Below are 16,497 nucleotides of genomic sequence, written 5' to 3' on the forward strand. Positions count from 1 at the left end.
AGAGAAAGTCAGCATGTAGCTGGTGGCTTGACAAGAAGTGTATTTGAAGGTTGCGTGACATATTTTACATGAATGCCTTGATGGAAGATTGTTTGTAAAATCATGTGGATTTTGGCTCATTTTCAAAATTCTCCTTTTTGTGTGTGTGCGTACCATCTAGAAAAAACACTCTCAAGGTCCGGTGACAAATCGTTTTTTCTCCTTCGTAGAAAAGGCACAGACACTCAGCAACAATTAATGCAACTTCATTTTCTGGATGACTAAGAATACTAAAACTACCAACAACTAAAAGAGTATAAAATAAGTTATCATTCTACCTACTCAGGGCTGGGGGTAGGCATTGTGATTAAGAGTCTGTAAATAATGGTAATAAGTATTAAAAAGTCTAGGCCACAGACGCTTAGGTGGTAGCAGCGCTGTGTGCCTCTACTGGTACGTACGCCACAGCGCGGACACAGGGCACAGATTATCCTTGGCACAGATGGTACCTGTAACCCGTGCTGGATGTAGTACACAAGTAAAAAAAGATTTTGAACCCCTGAATTAAGCAGTAGAAAAATTTTTCCTATAAGTGTTTAGGTCCAAGTCCTTCTCTGGGAAAATCAGGCTGTATATTGTTTTCTGTACCAATTCTCAGGCTGTTCCTGTTGCTGTGGTATTGGCTTTCAGTATGTTGCTACTGTTAAGGTATCGCTAGTAGGGGTGCTTCCTCCCCCTCTTCCTAGAAGGAGTATTGACATGTCAAGAGCAATTAAACATCAGGTAGTCCTCAGTAACGCTTTGAAATAAATGTAGGATTATAGCAAGTCTCCTGGCTTCTCCAGACCTCTTCCAGGCACTTTGATTTTTCCCAGAAAAAAAAATTAAAACCAGTTTGATTGATTGACTCCAGAAACCCTGAGTGATAGTAAAATTAGGCTCTTTAAAATAATTAGGAAAAATAATCAATCCAGCAAATAAGCAGAAATGAAGCAGAAATGAAACATACCAAAACCATTTCTGTTTTATAGAAAAATAATAAATATCTGCTGGTCTGGTTATGATGACTGCAAAGTGTGAGAATTATTTCTGCATAGAGTGTCTTTGTTCTCAGCAGGTCATTTAACTTTTCCAAGTCCCTTCCAGAATAACAACTAATACAAAACAGATTCTCTTCCTTTCGTAAGAAATCACTGAAAATTAAAAAAAAAATGGGAGCTGTGGTTGATGATTTGCTCTAAAAGAAGTTGACAACAGGAAATATTTTTTTCCTTTTTGCAAAAAATTATATTTCAAAGTTGGGCTTTTGTTCTTTCCTCCATCCCCAAGTCCCCCAAAAAGTCAGCAGTACAAGAACCTTCAGGTGTCTAGAGTGTGTGATTCAGTTTGTTATCGTATAGCAAACGTATAGCAAAGCTGAAACACTCTCCCTTGTCCCAATCACTTTTTTTTTTTCCCCCCCAATGAAAATACATTTTAATGGTAAGAAATAGTTTATTTTGAGGAAAAGTTGTCAGAAAGTTTTTGGCTGAGTCAAACATATATACAATTGTCTCCTTTAAATACAGCCTGCGTTTGGGTTTTGAGAAACTTCCACTGCTACTGCATTAAAAAGTTTGACTCTTGATAATTTCTTATTTCTTGTGGAAGATAACAGCAAGAGATATTCTAGCTCCTGTTCAGTTTGCTTTTATAATGTTACAACGTGGTGCTGTGTCACTGAAGGCACATGATACCATCTTGACTTTAACTTCATGTCTTTTAACGACCTTTAGGCCAGCTCAAGGAGCTATCTTAGGTCTAAAAAGGATATTCCTGTGATTTTTCAAGTTGTTTATTACTCATGAAGTACAGAGCTGATTTTTTTCCTGTGTGTTCATGAGATAAAATACTGGAATGTTTCTCTTCCTTAGTTTCTTTTTTGAGTTTATTGCTGCTTTATCTGGTTGTAACATTGTATTGTGGCTGACCTGATTACGTTAACTGCAATATAATTATTGCTATATGTAATGAATTATATCTTTCAGCTACACGGAGTAAAATACTAATTGCAGCTATTGATTTTTATTTGACAAAATATTACACGCTTGATACCAATTAAAGATTTTGTAGAGCTAATAAGAGTAATACGGCTTACAAGCAGGATTTTTGCAGGAGAATTTACTGAGGATGGCATGTTTACAAATGACCCTAATGTAGTTACTTCTCTGTAATGATTAAACCTAGACATTAGCATCTGCACTATACTTCAGAATTGCCTTTGGATGAGATCTACTTTAATTTTCCCAGAAGAGCTTATGTGGAGTCATTAATCATGTATTTTTAGAATATTTATTACCTTATTTACCCAGAAGGTAATAAATCTCTTGATCTGGTAGTTCATTCATACCAAGGTAATTTACAAAGGCCTTAACTCCCAGGACCGAATGCCTTCCATGTTACTTGGTTTTTACTGATTTGTTATGATACCTGTAGCGGTGAGTAACTTTATGGACTAGTGACTGCTGGCAATTCAGTGTTCTTCTTCCTGCAGTCCAGGCCTGTCTTAATGGCAGAGATAGTTTTCCCTGCCTGGGACAGCTGTATTTTGCTGGACTTCATAAGAGAGAACAAGGACCAGAAGCCTCTATTCAGCACATTTTACCAATCATGCAAATTCAAATTAAAGCACTGGATAATCACTTAGACACTTAGCAGGTTATGGAATATTGCCTTACCAGAAGGGGAAGGTGCCTCCTCAGTGCTAGATGGAACTGGGAAAAAACACAATAATCTAAGTTAGTTGTTTGAGCCTAGGACAGAAAAAGGGTACTCATAATTGATCTAAGGATTAGTGTTTTTTCTGAGAAAGAATGCATTTGTCAAACAAATGGAAAGTTTAAATATGATCAGAGAATTAAATCAGAGTAAAAGACACCCTACTGCTCCCAAAAATCAAATGATGAAAACATTTTGATTCTGCATATTCAAAACACTTTTTTTTTCATTTTGAAAACTGCAAAACATTTCACTTTGAAATTTTCCGAACAAAAGTATTTCACTTTACATTTTAAAAAGTACATTTTTCTCTTGAGAATGATGTGCGTTAAAACAAAGATATTAAAGGGTTTATATTACTTGAAAACAGAAGTTTTCTCTTTTAAGCAGAATTAAATGTGTGTGGTTGGCTATAATGAAAGTTTCCAGCTGATTTATTTGAGCAAGACACCTTAAAAAACTATGATTTGTTTTGACGTGATGTATCCCATTTTTTTAATTTGCTTTTTCAGTTGGTCTGCTGGTCAAACTCAGTGCCCCATCACTCTGCTGGGCCTGCTTGTGAGTAGTTCAAACATGTTAGCTCAGTTGTTTGGCATTACTCAAGCATGTGTTATGGTCTTACTCATTTTCCTGAGGAAGAAAAATAATAGTATCTATCTTGTTGCATGTGCCCAGCCTTACCACCAGATCTTCCAGCTTCAAGGGAAAAGGTAATCAGCAACTGCCCGCCTTTCATCTGAAGGGGTATATGGCCTGGACTTTGGATCTGATCCTGCTTCACAGACCCAAGTACAAACAGTGAAATAAACTTTCCCATTCCTCTGGGACAAGGTGGATCCAGGACAGTACAATACCATAAATAACCAAATGCTTAAAAATCGAGGAGACCTCATTATTCATTAATGTCTCCTGCGAAGGGAGAGTGAAGAGGCAGGCGGCTTGCCTTCAGGTGTCCTGCTGCTTCTGTGGATATGCTGTGCTGAAGCTTAACAAAGATGTGGGTTTTTTTCATTCTCACTTATTCTCCCAACAAAAGCAAGGAACAGAATGAAGCTGAGTGAAGATTTGCTGTAAAAATTGAAATCATCCCAGTTGATGGCCATATACGGCTTGTCAACAAGAAATGCTGCCCTCAACTCCCTCCCTCTGAACTAAAGAAAAAAAAAAAAAAATCTTACCTGATACAACGAGTTGAATTTTAGATTTCTGTGTTTCGTTGGGAGCCTGTTTGTAGATGCAAGCATATACAGCTGCGTCCTGTAATTGGACGTTGGAGAGCTTTAAGGAAAAGTTGCCATGCTTCATCTGGTCCAGAAAAAGACTAGTTCTGCCATGGTAACGTTTGTCCTGGAACGTCAGCGAATCCTGCCCGTTGCGAAAAAAGTGAACTACGAGAGAGCCTATTTGCCAGTAGAGCATTGAATGGGAAAGGGCCAACTCTCCAGGAGAGGTGGTGGTGCAAGGCAAAAGGACAGTTTCTCCAACGAATGCGTGGCACGTTGTGTCTGGTTGACCTGGAATAAAAAACAGACAGCTTTCTCAGTGCCCAGCAGAGCTAGGGACACCAGGTTTCCTATAATTTGGCTTCACTACATCGTCATTGCATCTCTTCCTCCCGCTTTTTCTGCCTGTGTCCTCCTGCTCCCAACCAGGCAGGAGGCAGCACGTGCTGTGCCAGGGCTGAGGGCCCTGGGTGCTCAGTGTCCAGCCAGCTGTGCAGCAGGACAGATGTTGCCATGTGCAAGTTGCCTTCGCTTTGCCAGTGTGGTGGCTGCTCGAACTTGTCACCTTAGCTGGTGATTTTTCTCCCAGCTCCTGGGGATCTTAGTCTTTGAGATCAGGTGTCAGATTAGATTTTAATTAATCTGTCAGTTCACAAGGGGAGAAGGGGATGCAGGGAAGTGAAGATGAGCAGACATGGTTAAGCAAGTCTTGGTTTGGTAGGAAGTCTGGCTGAAAAAAGGAGAAGTGTGAAAAGGATGTTATACTGGCAAAAGTCCTGGATGAGTTTGGTCTCCCCCAACTCCCATTGCTCGCCGATCACGTTGCGGCTCACGATTTGTACGTAACGTGCCGGAGGCCCCGTCTCCTTTCCTCTGCAGCATCTTGCAGGGGGTCTGACCAAAACAGCCTTTTTCTGCTGGTCTGTCTGGGTGCACTTAAGGCTCTTGCTAACACGTCCCACTACCCCAGAAAGAAGTTTTGTCATTCCCGCTTTAGGTAAATGACTTTTCCAAGGCCTTGGGGAGACAAATACTGGGTAGGGGGTGGCCAGGGCATTGGGCAGAGATGGTACCAACCAATTCCAGCACATGCAAGGACCTGGGTTCAGGTGGCCTGCTGGTGAGCAGACAGGCAGATAGGCAGGGCAGGAAGCCAGATGCATCTCATTTATATGCACTGTTCATTTAATAACTTTGATACTAAAATTTTTATAAGTTCTTCCAAGTTATTTGGAAGTATACTAAAACTTGCACCAATGGAGGAGTCTGCTACTATCACGTAGGACAACTCTGACTACATTGTGGTGTTACTTTTTCTAGGGGAAGACTAGAATATGGAAGAAGGTTTCTATGCGTTTATAAAGAATAGACAACTAGGTATTTTCAACACAGAATGTGTTGAATATAAATATAAAATTATTTTATAAATTAAAATGCAGATGAATTAATTCGGATGAGAAACTTTCATCCCCAGCAGGGAGCAGAATAAAAGCAGCATGAGTCTGCGACCGTGCCGAGAAGAAAGGCTAAAATTCCCTGTGAAACAATCTGTTTTCGTGGCCAAAGTTCTGTGAAGCATCAGGGGTAAGTTATCAGACTAAATATAGAAATAAATGTTCTTGGTCGCAGTGTGGTCATTCCTGTGTTCTGCACCAGCTCTGTGCGTATTATTGGGCTGAAGACCAAAAGAGTCCCAGTTCCCCCTTGAAGTCACTGACATTAGCTGGGACTCAGCTTGTTAAATGCTCGGGTCTCTGTTTCCATATTAATCAGTGTCTGTTTTGAGGCTTTTAGGTGTCACATTGTGTCCTTCTAGACAGACCTAAAAGCAGAAGGAAAAGTGTAATTCAGAGAGCTAAATCGCAGAACCAAGCAAGTGCCCTGAATTACAACTCTATCGCCAAACATCAGCTTTCCATAGGTTTTCAGGTTTTTCAGCTGAAAATCCCAGTCCACTTTTGCCCAACAATTTAAACTTTTAGCTGAAAAAAATGCATATTCCCAGTGCTATTTCTGGTTGTCAGTGGAAGGAGACTCCCCTTACTGTGTGGACAGCTCAGCCATTTTCAGACTGTATCACTCGCTGACCAGATTTTGCTTCTCAAGGGGAACCTGAATTACAACAGCATCCCAAAAAGGTTCTTATTTTATTTATAATAAAGCTCAGCCTCCACTGTACTCTACCCGTACTGTTGTAGCACATATGACCCTCTACTCCCAAAGGAAGTTGCCTCAGCCCTGCAATGAGTCACATACCCGGGCAGGGCCGTTAGCTGTACCCAGGGCACCTCAAAGAGCCACCACCAGCTGAGGAAGGGAGAGGAGGGGAGGGAGCAGTCTGAGACCTGTCCCTGAGCTATTTGGGCTTGGACAGCCGATGAGGAGACTCAGCAGAGTCCCTCCAAGGTAAAGTCATGCCTGAAAGCAGACTGCAGTTATGGCTGACCGTGGTTAACCAAGCACAGGGGGGAGATGAGCGTGCCTGAGGCTGCCACAGGTGTTTTGTAAGCCCTGGAAGAAGTGAGCCTCCAAAAGAGCTTTCTGGTGGGAAGAGCCCTGTCCACAGGATGCCAGTAGGAGAGAGAGTGTTTGCAACTTCGGGTGTTGCACATGGGTGAAGAAAAGATAATCCTGAAATCAACAAAACTTGTAGCTTTGTTCAGAAAAATGGACAATAAGCATTTGTTTAATGAGCAAAAGAATGTTGGTCCTATCTCCTGATTGCAGTCATTTCTAAATTTGATACTGGTTTTAGAAGTGCATCTATTTGCTTTTTGCCTCTTTCTTCTTTTTCTGAAGATGGAGAACAGCAGTGCCCAGCATATCTGAGCCTAGCATCACTGTTCCTTTCCTGCATGGTAGAGTGTACAAACCTTCTAACACTTGTCGTGACTCTATAGGGGTTCAACCCACCCTGCCCTATGCTGCTTTCAGCTGGTAAAACCAGGGCAGCAGGAGGCAAAAAAGGGAGGCTTTGCTGGAGTTGCCTGGGACAAAAACAGGTGACTGAAATCTGGCTGAAACAAGTTATTTAGCAGAACCTACAGCTGCATGAGGTCTTTTGTGGATGGGAAGAACAGACTTCTGGGTACAAGTCAAGTAAGTGCTGTTATGAAAGCTGGCCTTGAGAAGAAGAGTGGTCATGCTGAAGACAAGGTGATGCTGTGTTAAGTGTCTTGCTGAGGCTACTGATGCACCAGTAGGTGTGGAAGCAGAGACCTTCCTGGCCAGAAGACTGAAGCGGCTATGCGGTGAGGATGGTGGCAGCCGCTGCTGGGGTGTGCGAAGCAGGGTGAGTAGTGCTCATCTGGCCTACCTGGTGAGCTTTGTGTGTGGAAGGAGCGGTTCCCTACCTTGGAAAAAATGTGTGTTGGCACACAGCTTTCACTTGCAATTGTAAGACTGAAATGTAAGGTGAAATGAGTTTATTTTGTAGATTTTTTTTTTTAATTGTGCATTTTAAATATTGCTCAAATGTTTAAGACTATCAAGGTGAAGTTGAGTGTGCTCATCTAACCAATCCGTAAGATTCCTGTACTGAGAAAACATTGCTGCTTCAGTATCCAAAGTGTGGTGCAGGGAAGCTCATAAAGGCTGGGCTTTTTTGTTCCTCCCTCCTTTCCTCCACCCCCAAAGATGATCTAGGGTAATCCTCTTTGTCTATTAATTATATATTGCTTGTACCAGAGGAATCTGTAATGCCAGTAGGTGAACTAAAGTTTATGCCTTGTGGAAAAGGGCCTGGAAGTGGAAAGCTCTTGAGTGTGTGTCTCAAGTTCACTCGGGTGATATTAGCACAGTTCTGACAGTAGATGAAGTAGTTTAATAGTGGAAGTAATGGGTTAGGCAGAAAAATGTTTCAGTGTTAGAAACAATGCAACAGGGAATTTCTTGTGTTTCTGAATACTTATGAGCTCAAACTGAAATGTGTTACCCTGACGAGATAATGTATGATTCTTTACAGGTTCATGTCTCGCCTACATGCAAAAGTATTTTGGGCAGGGTAGGGGGCTGTCTGCAATCCCAGTTGCTTGCTCAGAAACACCAAACTTGAATTTATTTGGGGGGTGGAGGAAAGAAAAGAAGTCAAAGGGTAGTCACGTAGATGGCTCCACATGGCTGCAGATGCACCCAGCTACTGAAAGAGCACAACTTGAGCGGCAAGAGGCTTTTCACACTGCGCTGTGGAGACATGTGAAAGTTTTCCCTAAAAATGTCAGTTGTGCTTCCAGAAGAGAGAGGGAGACTAGTTCCAGATGAAGTGTAGCCTCCTGAACCACCACACTGCCTGGTAAAAGTGAGGCACTTCTGGGCAGAGAGAAGAGTCTTGACCACACACACAGATCTTAATATTGCTGAATTTAAGCCTCAGTTAAGGAAATTACAGGGAGTTGTCCCTGTAGCTTGTAGAAAACTCCTGCACCAGCATGTGCTAGTGTATCTCTTTCATAGGGAAGATTGTATCTAATCTATATAATGTCAGAAACCCAACTCTGCTAGAACTTGGCAGAGCATGTGCAAAGGTTCGGGGAGAGTGGGGCTGCTGCTGGGCTCCGCTCCTCTCGCTTACCTGGTTGTGCCTGGGGCAAGCCCAGCAACTCCATGGGTTTAAATACAAAACCAGATGCAAGGCAGTTGGGGGTTGTAAAGGATGAGATTCCAAGCCATCCTTAACATTATGGAAATGGTAGGGCATTTTTAAGGTTGTGGGCAGGATAAACTTCATAGGTAGAGATTTGTGGGCCTGAAATAGCTTAACACCACGTATCTCAGATATGGAGGTTTATCTAAAGGTTATTACTTATACTTGCATCCTTGGACTGCAATGAAATACACTCAAAGCAAAGCATGTATTTGTTTTGTTTTGCTCCAAGATTCTCAGTTTGCAGTTTGTGTGTTCACATACAAATACTTCCACAAATTCCTCTGTGTATTGTAGTATATTTACCTCTGGGTAGAGATGCAAACAGTAAGCAGGCGACCATCCAGAGAGCAGTGTCCCTAATAAAGTGAGAGAGAGAAATGCCGAATGCTTTGTTAGAACACTAGGGCAGAGATCAAAGACCTTTTCTCTGGCATAATTTATGCCCTGTTTCACAACTCCCTCATCTGCAAAGAGAATTTGGATACAAAGCTGGATGAGTTGGAATCTCTGACTTGTTTTGGTGTGGATCATATTGCCTGCCTGTAGATCTGAGGTTTCTTGGTAGGTGTAATGGGATGGGGCTTCAGCTGCAAACACCAGGCCCATGCTTTCCGCTTCTGTTTTCATGTGGACAAAGTTAATTGCATATATGTAGTCATAGTTAGCTCTTGAGATTATTTTCTATTGGTAATTAAACAAAATTCCCCCTGCTCCCAAACTTCAGATGCTTTGCAGCACAAGAAAAGCACAACTTACCGTTTCATTTTGGTGCCTCCCCAGCCCTTAGGAATCTGTCCCTGTCGTGAGCTTCACCAGGCACTTCAGCTGCTGCTTGTGTCTCTGCAAAAGAGTGACAGGCTCTTGATTTTTGTTGCCATAAGCATTCCTCCAGAAGCAGATGGGTTATTTACTAGTACTTGGTTTGCTGTGGTTCAGGCTGTGTATATAATACAGTGTATTATTATAGACACTCTGTGTATATAATAGAGAGTGTATACAACAGTGTGTATTTACACTCTGAATATGCTCTTACAATACACAGAGCATATTTATTTTCACATGTAGGCTGGATGTGAGTCACAAGCCGTGCATTGACTAGCCCTGAGCTTTCAACCCAGTGAAGGGATTCTTGTTCTAAAGCCAGCTGAGATCAAAGAAGGTGGTGAAACCTAATGATTATTGTATTTATCACAGAGGTGTAGACACCGTCCCTCAGACTACCAAATACCACCCAAGCTGTGTATCTACCAACAAAAGACAGACCCAGCCAATAAGCCTATAACTAAAATGCTGCTTAAAAGAGCTGCTTCTCTGAGGAGGTTGTTAAATCGAGCTCTTTCTCAGAGAGGGAAAAAAAACAAAAAAAAATATAGAGCCGGGGGTGAGGAAGAATGGGGGTTTTGGGCTTCCTCTCCCTGTCCTCATAGCGTCTCATAGCTTAAGGGGTGCAAACACCTGCCAGTGTGCTCCAGAGAGAATACTGACAGTGGAAGTTGTGGTTTAGCCAAGGTCCTCTTCTCCTCCCGCCAAGGCAGCTCTGCCGGGGGAAGGTGCTGGTATCGTTCTCCTGCCTATTGCTCCGGGTGCAATGGTGCTTCCTGGGGTGAGCAAGGCCCGAGAGCTGGATTTCTGTGTTTCTCCCTCTCTCCTGATTGCCAAGCCCTGGTTATGCCTCATTTACCGGTCCCTTCCTGATACTCGGTGCAAGCCATCTGCCATCTTTGGCTTTTTTGACATGAAAACCAATGCGTCCTGCATGTTTTTGATAAACTTCTCCTGTGGTTACTTCCTTTCCCATTGTAATGGTTATTGTTTCAAGCAAGGGTAGAAATTTATGCGAAGTGAGCTTATTCCGTATGTGTTTCCTTCCTGCCTTTTGTAAATGAAATTGAGACACTGATGGCCACTCTTATCTGCCTGACTAGTTCTCCGTGGTGCTTCACCGAGTTTATCCTCTTGCTGCTTCGTACAGTTGTTCCACTCCACATAAGGCTGCTCTGCAAAAAATACTGGGAAAACCTTATCCTGTGCTCAGGCCTGGCACCGGGACAAGAACAAGGTGGCTCTGGAGGGACCAGGGCTCTACACCAACTCTCCGATAGCAGCAGCAGCAGCGAGGTCTGTTGCCAGACTGAAGGAGGGCAGCCCTAGCAGCTGGTGCTCTGCAGCCGTACTCTGTAGCGGTGCTGTGGCCATGCCCGTTCTCACCATAGGTAAAGGGGGTCCTTTTATCTTCCTGTGCAGAAAAGACTCAAAATTTAGCATGTTGCAAACAGCTAACGGGTCTGCATAAAGGAGCAATAGAAGCAAACAGGAATGACCCAAAAGTCAGAGCTCCTAAAAGTGATGTCATTCTTCTGAAGAGTCAGTCATTTTCTAGCAGTTTTGATTCTGACTCAAGAACCGCATGAAAGTGGTTGTTCCAGCCCAGCCGGCTTGTTTGCGTCTCCAGCTTTGGCTGGTTCACTCCCACAGAGTCCCTGTGGAGTTTCTGGTTCATGCAAACACTTGTACAAAAGTCTTGGACTGTGGGGGAAGTGGGATCAGACCTGAAATACCAAATTGCATCCGAATTGCATGTGAATGCTGGAGCTCTCTGGCCACCCACGTACTTTTGTTACTTCCCTGTTGAAACTTAAACTTGTGCATAAGGGAGGGAGGCAGGTCTTGCTTTAGGAAGCAGTATCTAACTGCAGGAATACTTCAGACTGGTCTAGCTGGAGCACTTGACCCTTAATTTTAGCTTAATCTAGTGCTGCTTAGTTGAAATAATGTTTCTTTCTGCAATGAGCCAACTCTGCTTGGAACAGAAATATTTACACTGAATCTCCAGAGGGATTGTTCTTGGCAACAAGACTACACTAAAGGGGAGATGTGTTCCTGTCTGTGTGGCTCAGCTGGTGTAAGATGTTTCAATCACCACATGGATCGGCATTTAAAATAATTACTTTCTATTTGGTATTTCACTTTTTAAAGTGCTGGGTTAAATAAAATGGAAGTTTAGGAAACTAACAAATATTTTTTCTATGTAATTTTTTCAAATTTAAAAATGTATCCATTTACCGATCGTTTTAATCTGACAAAGGCATTATTTAGGACTTACTCTTCAGAGGATAAAACAATTAACTAAATAAGACTTTGCAATGAAGAATCACTTCCTGAAGAATTAAAATACTAATTAACTTTTTGACACACTAACCTACCTGAAATAACTATGGCACATGATATGATTAAGGCATATGATTAAGCTGCAAAACTTTGAACTTCTTAACAATGTCATCCAACTTCTGCATCGTGCGTGCGAGGCCATTTACTGAAGATGTTGGCTCAGCCTGCAATAAAATTAAGTAGGCAAGTAACCACACGTTCCCAGTGCCTGTAGAATAGCAGGGCTTTGTCCCAAAGTAAGTTGATTCAAGTGGTCCCTTTCCAATGCAGGATGGGTGGGGATGAGAAAGGGTCTAAATACTACTGTTGAAGGCTTTATGCTCTTGGAGTACTCAAATGCTTCCTTTAAAATAAGTTAAGAAAATGGTATTTTCCATGAGTGCTCTGATAACCCTGGAAATAGCGTTGCTGTGGGACTTTAAGGACATTCCCCTTCAAACAGCTCTTCTGGTCAGCACAGCTGGGGTGGCAGGAGGGGAAAAATGCCTTGGGTAGAGGTGCCGTGCATTAGCCAGGGGACCATGTTATGTGCAGATGGCTTTTTTTGTTAGTGCCTTAAATTTTGCTCTGAGTTCTGCAGACAGCTGTTTGATCACCAGCAATGGCGCAGCTGGAGCCTGACCCACCTGGGATCATACAGTGGGCAGCAGTTCTGGTGGCTGAGCAGCCAGGTTATGGTACCAGAAAAACAGCTGGTTTGAGTGATCAGCCCAGCAATGGCTTATAGCCACCATGCACATCTATACTTTCACTGCGAAGAATGACCGGTTTGGGATCTAGATCAGAAAGGACTCAGGAACTGAAAGTCTAGAGAAGGATCATGAGAGGCTGCTATGGGAGGATGAGTTGAAGTAGGGTGCTGGCCAGGGCAGGGAGGGAGATGCTGAGCTGGAACCCTTTTGACAGGGAGGAGATACCTCTGTGGGGTGACCACCAAGTATGACACTGATTTAAAAGCTGTTGTGAACTAAGCGGATGTGTGTCGTGGTTCAGCCCAGCCAGCACCACGCAGCTGCTTGCTTACTCCAACCCCCGATGGGATGGGGAGGAGAATCGAAAGAAAAAGGTAAAGCTGGTGGATTGGGATAAGGACAGTTTAACGGGACAGGAAAGGAAGAGGAAAATAACAGCAGTACTTATCACCTACTCTGTATATTCTGTAATACACAACACAATTTGCTCACCTGACCAGACATCAGCCTGTCCCCAGCTGCTGTTTCTCCCCAGCCAGCCCCCTTTATATGCCAAGCATGACATCATATGCTATGGAATACCCCTTTGGCTGGTTTGGGTCACCTGTCCTGGCTGTGTCCCTTCCCTGCTTCTTGTGAAAACTAACTCTATCCCAGCTGAAAAACAGGATGTGACAATTTGGATGCTACATTGAAGGAATTGATTTGCTTGCCAGCTCTTCCATTTCATTTGCCAACCTCCAGTACTGGCTGAGTAACGTAGGTAATGCAGCTGGGCGCTGAATGAATGGTGATACAAGCTGGAACAGGCACCGGCTGGAGAAGTACCAGTAATTCTGAAAGGATGAGCCAAAATCATCTAGCAGATGAATGAAGGCAGCTGCCAAGAAGGAAACTGCTCTTTATGCACCTGGCCAAGCTCTGTAGCTTAGTCACCCATAGTTTCTTCAAGTGTTGTTGTTGTCCCCCCTTGTCCTGTCCCCCCCAGCTGTATACCTTTGGCTTTTGAGAACAGATTTATGATAACTTACTGTTGTTACTGATGCAGGAGGACTGGGGGACCCTTCTGACTTTGTGAAATCCCAAGAGCACCCTAGGCAGAGAAATGTTGCCTTACTATTCCTTATCCACGTCAAAGCAATTTTCTGTCACTTCTTTAAATGCTCTCTGCTCATGTAACCATGTAGCCCTTTTACCTTTAGGTAAAAGCTAATAGCTAGTAGAAAGCTGAGTGAGCTTGCAAGCGGAAATTACAGTGTGACTTCTTAGAGAAAGTTTTTACGATGCAACAGGCTGTACCGAAACTGAGTGATTACTTCTGATCTTATCTGAAAGCAAGCTGTAAACAAAATAAGGCATCATTTAGAGACCTGTCCTGTAGTTAGTTCAAGGAAAGATAGTTAAGAGCTCTCAGTGAGGGATGTGTTGGCATGTATCCAAAAATGATGGTGACTTTCTCTTTGAGAGTTTTAACTCTTGAAATTACCCTAATTTGAAAGCAATTTTCTGGGGATTTGTAAGCAAGGCACGTAGTGTTTGTGTAGCTAACTGGGGTGCGATTCGATTCATCCTTTTGGCTCCAGGCAGTGGGAAGAAGCACCCTTCGCCTCCTTGGCGAATGTCTGGAGCTCCAGGCTGCAAAGTGTGCTCTAGTGGCAGCAGAGTCTCAGGTTGCACCTTATCTTCAGGTGCACTGTAGCAAACTTCGTGCATTTGTGAGGGCAGCTGGTCTGGTTTTCATGTTTGTTTGTTTTGGCATGGCTTACAGCTGTTTAAAACTCTCTGAACTTGCACTTATCTGCTGTGTACTCTGTCCGCGCTCCCTCTCTTCCTTCCCTGTGCTCCAGTCACACCGCTGATGCTGTGGTGGTGGCGTGGGGTGGGTGGAGTGCTGGCTTTGGGCTTGCTTATGTTTTCCCATGCTGCTGGAATTTCCCCGTTGCCTATTCAAGGCTTATCATGGGCCACAGTCGGGCTCTGGAGACTGAGAGACTGTTATCAAATGCATATCTAATCGGAAAAGTTATTCCTTCTCAGGGATAAAGAATGAATGAGCGATGGTGCATGACTTGCTCCCAGTGGAAAGCTGAACCCCACGCAGAGTACTGCAGCAGGAACTTCCACACCTTCCCCTGAATTTGAAGAAATAGTTTTGGTAAGGAGGGATTTATCCATGCATATAGAAATAAAACATGTATGTGAAGCAGAAATTACAGTTTCCAACCTTATCAGTTTCCAGGAATCAAACACATAAACCCCTTCACAAAGGTCTGGAGGAAAACAGCAAAACTCTGAATGTGTTTTGTGGCCAAAACCGGAGTGTGTACAAGCTAGCACACTTGCTAAACTGGAATGCTCAGGAAACTGGACTTTATTCTTGATTTCAGAATAACCTTTCTAATGGCTTTCAGACTAAACTGAGGTTGTTTGTGGCTTTGCAAAACGAGAAGGGGTTGGGTGTCTCAGAGGACTGATACTAAATGTGGCACATTTCATTTCAACTTTTGGAAGGAAAGAAGCATGCTCTTGGTATGCAAGCGAGCAGAATTTGACACTGATCAAATGAAGCTACAGTCTTGTGGGTATTCGGTGGTTTCATGTTATGTTTGGCCTGATTGAATTCTCAGGCCATCAGGATCCATGCCATTCATGTTTCCAGCTGTCATTTCTGAGGAATCTTCTATTTGTTATCTGCTTGATTCCCTTGGGTGAAGGTCAATCCAGAGGCTGTAAGGATGTCTGTGCAGAGGTCCCAGAGGGACATTGTGTCACCGCTGCCTGTGCAGTCTGTGTTAGGCAGTTTTGCGTGGCAACTGTCTGTAACTTTCAGTAGCAGGCTCTCATCCCATTCTCTTGAAATGTGCTTTATCCTCTATGTAAGGTAACTTCAGTGCTAGATTTAGCAGATAGAGAACATTTAATGTTCAGGAGTGTTCAAGAGAACACCGCTGCTGGATAGAATGGCAGGACAGCAGCTTTTATTTGCTTGCTTTCTGTTGGAAAGGCTCTTGACTTTAGGGAGCAATTTCTGCCCTCTAAATCCCTAGCAAGTATTCCCAGCCCCACCTATCCCTGCCTTGCACATCCAAAGTCCTCCTGGGTTTGAGTGCTGCAGATTTGACTCTGCCTGGGTGGAAGCTCAGGAAGCACAGCCTAAGCAGCGGACGGTGTATCTCACCCTTTGCCCGACCTTGTGCTTGTCGGGTGAGACTTACTCCCTGTGACTAGTGGTGTGTGGTGGTCTCATGGCCTTTTATGAAACTTCTGAAGAGAAACCAAAAAGTCATTGTTCCTTTTTGTAATGTCTTTCTGACAGCTCCTCCAGAAGTTCTTCTTTTTCTCAATTCCTTTTTGCTCTTCTGAGAGTTTCCACTGCTCTTATTCTGCTAATTCACACAATGTTTTTCCTCTCTTGATGAATAAATTCCTCTCAAGGTTAAAGAGCTGCTCTTTCAAGAGATTGCAGATACATGAAAGAGGTGTAGGTGTGTGTGTTTCTTGTTTTGCCTTTTGAAGACCATAGCCTTAAAGAAGTAGATCACAAGTGAGAATACAAAAAGAGGCAAGGGTTCCTTCAGCTGAATCAATATTGTGGTGGGGTTTTGGTTTTTTTGGGTTTGTTTTTGGTGTTTTTTTGGAGAGAAGATGGGTGGAATAAATATATCTCTCTGCCATTCCTCTGGTCCTTTCAAGTACCTAAATGCTTTTTAATTTTTTTTTTTCTTTAGCCAGTATGTTAAGTGATATGAATCTCTGTAGATAGCTCCTCATAAACCAGACATAGGCAAGAAGAACCAAAATGGATTGAAATACATGGGAATTTCTTGCATATTATGGGTGTGGCTGACAGGTATTTCTCATTGCTCTTCTATGTCTGTCTTGTGGCCTTTCCCTCCCGCTGTAGTTATGATTTGCTTTAAAGGGTTTTGTGCAATCTCGATTAGAGATTCCCTGTGTGAAATAATCCTTTCTCATTAAAGGACTGGATCGTTGAATGCTGTTGTTAAATCTGTTACTTGTAGAAACATCC

At 43.0% G+C, this 16,497-nt stretch overlaps 1 protein-coding gene across 5 annotated transcripts in view; it reads right to left on the reverse strand.

The window, feature by feature from the left end:
• LOC142604738 (myelin-oligodendrocyte glycoprotein-like) overlaps nucleotides 1-16,497 on the reverse strand; it is a 38,850-nt gene that overhangs the window by 3,598 nt on the left and 18,755 nt on the right. For 4 of the 5 annotated variants that reach the window (XM_075773458.1, XM_075773431.1, XM_075773440.1 and 1 more), the window contains 4 exons: nucleotides 9,364-9,447; nucleotides 8,911-8,963; nucleotides 3,918-4,253; nucleotides 2,697-2,732 (listed from right to left, as the gene is read on the reverse strand). In XM_075773458.1, the coding sequence (XP_075629573.1) occupies nucleotides 2,697-2,732; nucleotides 3,918-4,253; nucleotides 8,911-8,963; nucleotides 9,364-9,371 (433 nt within the window). In that variant the 5' untranslated portion in view covers nucleotides 9,372-9,447. The remainder of the gene's footprint in view (nucleotides 1-2,696; nucleotides 2,733-3,917; nucleotides 4,254-8,910; nucleotides 8,964-9,363; nucleotides 9,448-16,497) is intronic. The other variant, XR_012838584.1, reaches the window with a different exon arrangement.

Source organism: Balearica regulorum, chromosome 1 (genome assembly GCF_011004875.1).
Source record: "Balearica regulorum gibbericeps isolate bBalReg1 chromosome 1, bBalReg1.pri, whole genome shotgun sequence".
NCBI classification, from domain to species: Eukaryota; Metazoa; Chordata; class Aves; order Gruiformes; family Gruidae; genus Balearica; species Balearica regulorum.